This window comes from Xyrauchen texanus, chromosome 11 (assembly GCF_025860055.1).
Source record: "Xyrauchen texanus isolate HMW12.3.18 chromosome 11, RBS_HiC_50CHRs, whole genome shotgun sequence".
NCBI classification, from domain to species: domain Eukaryota; kingdom Metazoa; phylum Chordata; class Actinopteri; order Cypriniformes; family Catostomidae; genus Xyrauchen; species Xyrauchen texanus.
In genome coordinates this window covers 47,331,574-47,341,573 of record NC_068286.1, presented here as the reverse complement: position 1 = coordinate 47,341,573, position 10,000 = coordinate 47,331,574, and the positions used below count along the sequence as shown (strand labels likewise).

At 40.6% G+C, this 10,000-nt stretch overlaps 1 protein-coding gene across 1 annotated transcript; it reads left to right on the top strand.

The window, feature by feature from the left end:
* Positions 1-860: 860 nt before the first annotated feature.
* On the top strand, positions 861-8,716 carry gpank1 (G patch domain and ankyrin repeats 1). Its single transcript, XM_052137326.1, has 5 exons — positions 861-989; positions 2,169-2,433; positions 3,681-3,955; positions 4,520-4,635; positions 7,229-8,716. The coding sequence occupies exons 2-5, from the start codon at positions 2,241-2,243 to the stop codon at positions 7,677-7,679; spliced, it is 1,035 nt and encodes a 344-aa protein (XP_051993286.1). The 5' UTR covers positions 861-989; positions 2,169-2,240; the 3' UTR covers positions 7,680-8,716.
* Positions 8,717-10,000: the final 1,284 nt, after the last annotated feature.

Sequence of the window (10,000 nt, the reverse complement as noted above, 5' to 3'; positions counted from 1 at the left end):
TTATTATTATTATTATTATTATTTTCTCAACGTGTGTTATAGATTGTGTGCTTTTTATTATTATATTATTTACTTTTTGTTTATTTATTTGTGCAGGACTTTGTTCAACTCTTGTTGTTTTAAAATGTGATTTATAACTAAACTAAACTGGAGGTCACTTTCTTTAGCTTAAAAACTGCAAATACTTTGTTAGTTGACCCTTTTCACAGACTGTGATGACGTTTTCTGTCTTTAATTAGCAGCGTAAATCTAGCAAAATTTCTATGTTATTTTATGTAGTCATGGGAGTTTCCCTTAAAATCAGGAGCAGTAGTATAATTTATTTGTATAAAATAATATAATAATAACATCGATACCTGTTTCACAACGAATGCCATATGAAACATAGTAACCTGAGGTATATTCATTTAATTGTGGGTTCTCGCGTATTAGTAGACTCTCAAACATTATATACAGTATGTTTCTTATCTTGAATAAATGTGAAAAACATAAATTTTCATTTTACAACAATATAAATAACTAGATCAAGTAACAGCTGTCATTTGTCTCCTTAAGAACAAGATTTTGTATTTACTAGTGGCACCTGGTGGCCGAGGTTGGTACCGCATGCAAATTTGTTTTGCTATCAAGCAACAACAAATTCTACACTTGGGTATATTTTAAGAGGCATTTTTAAAAAATGTTTTTTTTAGAAAAAAACAGTAAGACATAGGCTCAGGAAGGCACAGCCACCTAGTTTTTGCACCGTGTGGTTCAGGTCTTCAGTAGTGAATGACGCCCGTTGTGATCATCACTCGTGTTGTTTGCACAGTAAACAGCAGGTGGCGGTATGTGCCGAACGCGCGACATCCGCCAATAACCCGAAGAAGAAGAACAACGACAAGAAGAAGAGGAAAGCAGTAGATGATTGTTATTCATTTATATTTGTTTTATAATTTTCTTATTGTTTTAGGAACTACACACCCAGGTACCAATCGCACATTAACGTTGTAAGTACTTGTTGTGTAAGATGCTTTAATTAATGACATTTTCTAAACTGCTCTGGGTTAATAATGTACAGCTTATTCACACATTCGTAATTACTGTTGTAACATGTAACTGTTGTAGGATCCTCAGTGTTGTGGTAAGTTTGTGTTTCAGATGTCTTAACTACCAATTATTTTCATTCTTTGAGGACATCAGCCTACCTAGTGCAAAGGAAGTTAGATGTTTAGACGCCAATATATTTGTATGATAACATTGAAAAGTGTGTATAAATGCTCCAGGCCATCTTTTATCACGTGTAGTCATACTGGATGTGCAAGTGTTATAAATGTCTTTAACTCTTGTGCGACATTCGGGACATTGTTGTGTTAATAACAACGGCATACATTTTGGCAAAGGTGTGTATTTTTGGGGGAATATCGATATTTCAACCTCAGTTCCTATAATAAATATATAATACACAAAATAGTCAGACTCAGGACCTTCAGGACAAAAATGTCCCCATTGAAACCCATTAAAACTGCAATATTTGATCCCAGTGCCATTAAAGCTTAAAATCATGAATTATATGATATACTGCTTTCATTCTGGAGCCCTGGCTTCAAAATTTACATTTCTAATATTTTCCACCAGGTGGCGCCATTTTCCTCATGTTTAGCCTATGGAGCAAATACAAACGTTTCCCCTATTTTCTGTATTATAGAGTACTGCAGACCAATTTAATATATGATGCAGATAAAATTGTTTGTGTGTGTGTTGGTATGGATGTCAGAGTGTGTTTTGTAAGTGTGTATTGAGAAATGTATTTATGTAAAAAACATAAAACACAACAGTGGCATTATATAAACAATCTGGCATTTAAAGGGTTAGAATCCTGAAAATGAATGAATATTTGGTAGTTATGATCAGGACTGATGCTGGTTAAAAAAACTGTCAGTGAAAGTGGAAAATAATATTAATATATACAATTTTAATGGTAGTTTTTTGAGGCTGACATTTCTGTCCTTTAAGGACCTCCGAGTAACTTTTTTTTAAAGTTAATTGTTAGCCCATCAGAGCAAAAGTCTCATATTTACTGTTTCTTTGTTTTAGTCCAACCTGCTCCTCAAAAACACAGAACTCTCATTTATTATGCTAATTTTTCAAAACTTCTCTTTGGGTTAATCTCATGGACTCTGGGACAGTCGATCAAGCAGCAACAGTGGCAGCATCTCTCAGAAATCTCATGATTAGCAGAGACTGAAGATGTGTTAAAGATGAGCCGCCCAGTCTACTTTACAAGGGCCAAAGAGGAGGAAACGCTGTGGATAGAAGGAAAGAGAGAAGCCGTCCCAACATTGACAGGGGAGGAGGCCAGAGACTTTTACCAAAGCCTGCTGCAAGAGAGTGATGGAGAAAGGTCAAGAGGTGGAGGAGCCGTGACGACAGGCAGAGCGAGGAGAGGAGCAGGTACAGAGAGATTCAAGCACATTGAATATTGACTAAACAACTAACATTTGGGATTTGTCACGTCCTTGTCCATACTGAGATGATCATTTGATAACATCAAGAGTTGATGGATTTGTATGGTTCTCTTGATGTTAAAATCGTCACATTGATATTTGAGTACTATGAAAACAAACGGTCAGAACTCAAAATTTTCTCCCCACCCCAAAAACACATTGTTGAAACTAAAATGATGAGTATTTTACAACATGACCGACCACAGTTACACAGCAGCGATGCCCAGTCAGTCTGGGTGAGATCAAATAGAAAAAATTAAAAGATAGATGCTATTATTTCGAAACTCCAGAGAAACAACGATAAGAATAAAATTTGGGCAATTGGCCCTCAGCCCTGTTTCTGACCAGTCCTGTCTTAGCAACTGTTGCCCTGCCGCTACTCCGACAAGCGTCTGCTCTTAAATGGGATTTTATCAAAATAATCCGAAACATTTAAACCAAGGGGGCGGAGCTTAGAGAGTGGTCGATTCTGACAAAGCTTGTGCAGCGTTGTTGCACCTCTCACATAGTATACATAGAAGTCTTAATGACACTTCAGAAAAAAGGCCTGTTTAATAGTAAGCGTCAGAGACATGGTCTTGATATTAAGTCTAATCAATGTGCTTTTTAGAGCTTGAACGTTTTAATCACTGTTGACTTGCACCATATGGGGAAAAAAACAGTCATATATTAGTAAAACATGATCCTGTTCCACCCTCATTCAGACCCTCTATCGCTGTGTTTGGTGCTGCTTCTCCTTTAAGACTTGACAGTAAACGCCCACTGTTCTGATTGGCTCTCTCCGTGTCATCTCACTGCTCACCGCTACTGGGCGGGGCTACAGGAGTGTTACGGTAAAGTAGGCTTTGATGTGTTGTTGTGGAGGCAGTCAGATGCAAATGTCTATTGTGACATCACAATGTGGAGGAAGTAGCGAACGAGTCGTTTTGGCAGCGTCGTTTCAACAAATGCTCTTTATATAGTGAGGAGGAAGTTTTGAGTTCTGAAACTTACAGTGTGGTTTTATGGTACGGTGACTCTTATATGTTAAAAGATCAAGGAAAATTTTATTCCTCATGTCATGACCCTTAAAAAGACTTTTCAGTTTTATATATATATATATTTAGAGAGAGAGAGATGCTGAAGATTCAGAATGTGTGTGTGACATATGTGACTACAGTTTTATCATGAGCACCCATTATCTTTCTACATGAGGACCCAATCGAAGAAGAGGAGAGAGACAAAGACTACAAGCTGCTCACGACCAACCGGTCATCATCTCTGAGCGTGATGGGCACAAACTCCTGCAGTGCGCCCAAGAGGGCAACACTCATGGCCTAAGGGACCTCCTGCGGCGCGGCTGTGATGTCAACTTCCGTGATGATTTTTACTGGACGGGTGTGATGTGTGCCAGTCAGGCAGGGAAGATCGAGGCTGTTCGGCTGCTCCTGCAGCATGGAGCTGCTTGGGTGGGAGTGGTGGACAAACAGGTGCGTAAGATTCGATTCTGCATCTCCCTGTATGGAGTGAAAGAGACGTGGAGATAGGGAAAGTTTGCTTCTGCCATGTGCTTCTTCATTCATGTGTTTTGTTTTCCTGTCTAAATGACAGCGATGCTCCTGCAGGACTACAGTCTTCATGCCTAGGGTGAATATTTTTAGAAGTGTGTTTGGCACTGCTTGGAAACTTCCAGAATGTGATGGAGGGGATGAGCAGATGACATATCTTAGATGAGCACATATATCAATGCGTCCAATTTTGTGGATTGACCGTGTGTTTGATTTTGAAGAGGTGGAGGGTTACCCGTGGCCTCTTATTCAAGTAAATCGAATGAAAAGAAAGATTTGTGCTAATTCACAAGGAAATAGAGCATTTGCCTGGGTATGATTTTTGAAGTCAAGTATTAAAGTGTAGTGTTTCAAATACACTCTGGGCACAGCAGAATGTGTCCTCTGCTGAAGAAGCCAAATCCTGTTGGAAATGCTGCATTTATGTTTTAGATTGCAAACTATTTCCTGAAACTCTCTTTGTCTCATTTCCTGTCTCTCTCTCAGGGAAGAGATGCACGGGATCTGGCCCTGCAGGCAGGTCACCAGGACGTAGTGAGAGAACTGGAGCAGTTTAATGTGTCGGAGATGACAAACACACCCGCAGCAAATGAGGCACACAGGTTAGATATTTGAGTATGACTTTATGACTTGATTCGAGATGTTCCCTTATGTTTGTCTCTGGATGTATAAATACTGTTCACGTGGTGAAAGGCACACATTAAAAACACTCCTAACTATAGCAATTATCATTATTGCAGATTTGAAAGATATCATGGATATTACGGCTCAAAAGGCTGAGACCACATCTGGGATTCAAAATCTCAATTTGAACCTGATCGTATATAAAGTTTCTGGAGACAGAAAAATCACTGCCAACATGTTAAAATAATATTTTGCATTATATATTCTGAATCATCGTCCCATGTGTGTCAAACATTGAGTGATCCAAACATCATCTGCAGCCTGAAACTGAACTTTTGATCAGATTTTAGGAGTGAACGCACTTAACTGCATAGAGATATATAGGATGATCCCTTGCTCCCTATTTATTGCATGACTTATCCTCCAGTGTGCTGTCTGTCTGCACTGGTCTCAGAACAGTTATAGGAGAGCTATAGGATGCTCCCTTGCTCCCTATTTAGTGCATGACTTAACCTCCAGTGTGCTGTCTGTCTGCACTGGTCTCAGAACAGTTTGAAATGCATCTTATTTTCATCTTAACTCCATATAAAGCCTCTGAAAGTAACATTTGATAGTTTTTGCATGAATGCATTTATTCTCAATATGATAATGCAGTAAATATATAAATGCATTTATTAATGATAATGAATAGAACCGCATTGTACAGTGATAACAAAATAAAATATAACAAAATTGATATTAAAGAGCACCTATTATGGTTTTGAAACGTGACTAATTTTGTTCTGTTCTAAAGCATTCGTTCTATACTCCGCCTTTCAGAGAGCATACTCTGCTCTGATTGGTCTGTTCTAAAGCATTCATTCTAATCTCAGCCTTTCAGAGATCCTACTCTGCTCTGATTGGTCTGTTCTAAAGCCTTCCTTCTAAACTCCGCCTTTCAGAGATCCTACTCTGCTCTTATTGGTCTGTTCTAAAGCCTTCCTTCTAAACTCCGCCTTTCAGAGAGCCTACTCTGCTCTGATTGGTCCGTTCTAAAGCGTTCATTCTAAACTCCGCCTTTCAGAGAGCCTACTCTGCTCTGATTGGTCTGTTCTAAAGCATTCATTATAATCTCAGCCTTTCAGAGAGCATACTCTGCTCTGATTGGTCCGTTCTAAAGCATTCGTTCTAAACTCCGCCTTTCAGAGAGCCTGCTCTGATTGGTCCGTTCTAAAGCATTTGTTCTAAACTCCGCCTTTCAGAGAGCATACTCTGCTCTGATTGGTCCGTTCTAAAGCATTTGTTCTAAACTCCGCCTTTCAGAGAGCATACTCTGCTCTGATTGGTCCGTTCTAAAGCATTTGTTCTAAACTCCGCCTTTCAGAGAGCATACTCTGCTCTGATTGGTCCGTTCTAAAGCATTTGTTCTAAACTCCGTCTTTCAGAGAGCATACTCTGCTCTGATTGGTCCGTTCTAATGCGTTCATGCTTAACTCCGCCTTTCAGAGAGCATACTCTGCTCTGGTCAGATGTTGTGATTGGTCTACCGCTTAGTGTAGTGTTTGAGGGCGGGTCAAAGCTGTTCAGGAGCAGCCAATGAACACCAGAGGCAGGTTTTTTGTAACCAAATGAAGTAGGTTAGTACAGGAAGTAAGTCTGGAATTACTAACGTCTCGTTTCAGGTGTTCAGAATCGGTTCTTTCGTTTGGGAGTCAATAACTCCAATTGTCCTGCACTTTGATTTGTGAAATTTTGCAGATGTTTTTACATTCACAAACAGCTTTATAACACACTACATGAAAAACCATAATAGGTGCTCTTTAAAATGAAGTGAAATGTCCCACAGATGTGTTCATGTTGAAAAACATGTTTTTTCAACTTTTGAGGGAATAATGTCCCTAAATCCACGTATGTGGACATCATCTTTATCAGTATGCTGATGCACTATAAATGAATGGATTTTTTAAAGCGGCATATCAAACTAAACTAGAGACGATACTCTTTATGTCCAAACGGGTTTCAATCAAAAAACGTAAAGAGATTTCTTTCCAGAGGCACTTTTGTTGGCACTGCGCCCATAGGAGCGCTTGATGGAAGTCAATGTCATGTTCTGTCTTGTGCATCAGAAGTTTAACACTTAAATGACAGTGTAGAGTTTTATAAACAGTTTTCAGCCAGTTAAAATTCATTTAAATTATGCATAGCTTATAGCGAAGCCAAAATACAAATCCACACATGTGGACGCAGGTTTGCTGAAGGTTAAAGGAATAGTTTAGCCAAAACTGATCATTTTGAGATGTTAGACAGAATGTTAGCCTCGTCACCATTCACTTTTACAGCATCTGTTTTTCATGCAATTAAAGTGAATGGTGACTGAGGAACATTCTGCCTAACATCACCTTTAGTGTGAGCATTTTCTGTAGTTGAGCGCTGACCATGTCTGAAATTTCCTTGCATCCATTGGTAGATTTTGCACAAACCTGTGAAGTCATACCAGCTCCAGTGTATGACACATGGATAAAAACGACCCCTGACAGATTATCTGAGAATAAGTTCATGAGAATAAGTTGCTGTGTTTGTGTGTTTCCACAGTGCTCATTCTCAGTGGTGTAGTGTGTGTGCTGTGCATTACACCGACAGCACTGAACAACACAACCGCTCGACACTGCATCAGTTCACTGAGCTCCGCCCCCCCGCTACCCCCCAGTACTGCCTGCCCTCCTCCAGCACCAGCTATAAAATGATGCTTCGCTTAGGGTGGGACCCCTCTTCTGGTCTTGGACCCGCCCACTCCGGCCGCAAAAATCCAATCAGGACGATACTAAAGAGGGACCAGACGGGCCTTGGGTACGGAATGACCCCGCAGCCTAAAGTCACTCATTTCCAGTCCAGAGATCCTCAGGCAGTGCGACAGGCGCCTAAGGAGGGAAGACTGAGACAGGAGAGAGAAACAAAGCTCAGTGCTAAAGAGCTCAAGAGGAGAGAAGAGAGAGACAGGACATGGGAGAGAGACTTCCGTTCTTCATTTAACTATGACTGTTGACCTTTCTCTTTTGACCTCTGACCTACTGTGCGCTCATACGCTTTTAATGGAAGCTGAGGAAGCAGTCCTTTACTGTCCTGTAGCCTCAGGCACATTTCATTGCCAAATGACTTTAAGGTGCTAAATCGACGACCATGAATCGCCAATAAAAGGGCAAACCTCTGAAAATGAATTCACACATTAAGGCCCACATAATATATTTCCATGTTTTCCAAAATTTTGCTTTTATTTTCAGTTTCATAGCTTGTAGAAATGATTAAAATAACATGGGAAAGATGCTGCCAAAAATGCTGCCTTTTACTTTCAGATAAAGATTGTGAGTCGATGACTTTATATACAGAGTTGCATGTCCTCAGTTTTTGCAGGGACCTCCTAATAGTTTTCACAAATATTTGTCCGAATCACTCACTCTTAAAGGTGTGTATCCCCCAGGATACAGGACCATTTTATAGGGTTGTGGAGCTGATTTTGGGGTTATTAATCACTCTTCAAACGGTGAAGATGCAATGTGAATTGTTGGTGCTGTGCTGTACATTTAAGCTAATAATAGCGAGCTGTTAAAGTGAAAATAAAGCAGGAATTTGCATATAATACCATTAGCACACATGAAAACGTTAACCTGGAGTAAAATGACATGCAACGGGAAGCTTTGACATGTTTAAAGAATGTGTAATAAAAGTGTAGAAAAAGAGACATGAAATGGGTGAGGAAGGATTTTATAAAGCCTAGTGTACACTACATGTCTCCAGCTCGTCTCCTTATTTTTTCTTCTCCCATTTTCTCCACAATTTGGAACGTCCAATTCCCACTACTTAGTAGGTCCTCCTGGTGACTCATCTCAATCCGGGTGGCGGAGGACGAATCTCAGTTGCCTCTGCATCTGAGACCGTCAATCCGCGCATCTTATCACGTGACTTGTTGAGAGTGTTACCATGGAGACGTAGTGCGTGTGGAGGCTTCGCACTATTCTCCGCGGCATCCACGCACAACTCACCACACGCCCCACCGAGAGCGAGAACCACATTATAGCGACCACGAGGAGGTTACCCCATGTGACTCTACCCTCCCTAGCAACTGGTCCAATTTGGTTGCTAAGGAGACCTGGCTCGAGTCACTCAGCGCGCACTGGATTCAAACTCACGACTCCAGGTGTGATAGTCAGCGTCAGTTCTCGCTGAGATACACGGGCGGCCTAAGTTTCCTTTGATGTTCTGAGTCAGCGACTGGTCTAGGACAAGTAGGTTTAGCTCTCACGACATACGGTCCTGTAGTGTGCGCACTCATGCAAGATTTCTAAACCAGCTAGATTACTAGCCGCTTGTCCTCAGTTGTGCTCACTGTCCCGACAAGTGAGAGATCGACATTGAGCCACAGCCAATAAAATATAGAGAGAGCGCAAGAGCAGAGCAAGGTGTTAGGAAGCAGGAGGCAAATAATAATAATAGTTAATCACACACATATCGCCTTACCCAGGTTTTTATTATAATCAGCTTTTTCTTAATTTTTTTACTACACAAAACATTAAATACACTTTCAAAAGAAAAAACACAAATGTAAACATAATACGTGTTAACAGTCGATCTCACCGTGATCTTTATTTTAAACGTCTGCTTTCATTTCTGTTCCGCGAGTGCTGTTGAACTTCGACCCGCCAGTGACTGCTGTCACGTCCGCGTGTAATTTTGAATTCTCCACTGAAATGTGAGCGCGTGTATAAGGCTCTGCTGTGATTGGATGGACGAGCAGCTTCTCATGAATAATGTGGAGAAACGCTCAGAATTGAATGACATACATGCAAACTCACCTACCACACCATCTAAGAAACAGTCCACCAACGTCCACCTACATCCAACAGGACAAAACACAAAACGAGTGTACATATTCAGGGTCAAGCACCTGAGGTTGGGTGGTTCTGATAATTAGTAACCGTAACGACAGCGCCGTTTCTGACCATTTTGACGGCCTAGGCGTGATCGGTGTTGTCCGTTTGCCAGAGCGATCTTATCATTGGTGGAGTGTGTGTGTGTGTGTGTGTGTGTGTGTGTGTGTGTGTGTGTGTGTGTGTGTGTGTGTGTGTGTGTACAAGTCGTTCATATAATCATCAGTGTTTTGATATTGCCTGGGAGGCTCAGTGTTTATACTTTTAGGGGAGGTAAAACCATGAATAGCTTACTTATAGTTGTCAATGAACAATAAACTGGGAAAGTAGAATGTATTTTGGCATCAAAATGTCACACTCTTCACCTTTTAGCCAGCAGATGGCGACAAAACACCATTTTCACATGTTATGAGCCGGTTAAGTTTGAGGTGCATTGAGTCCG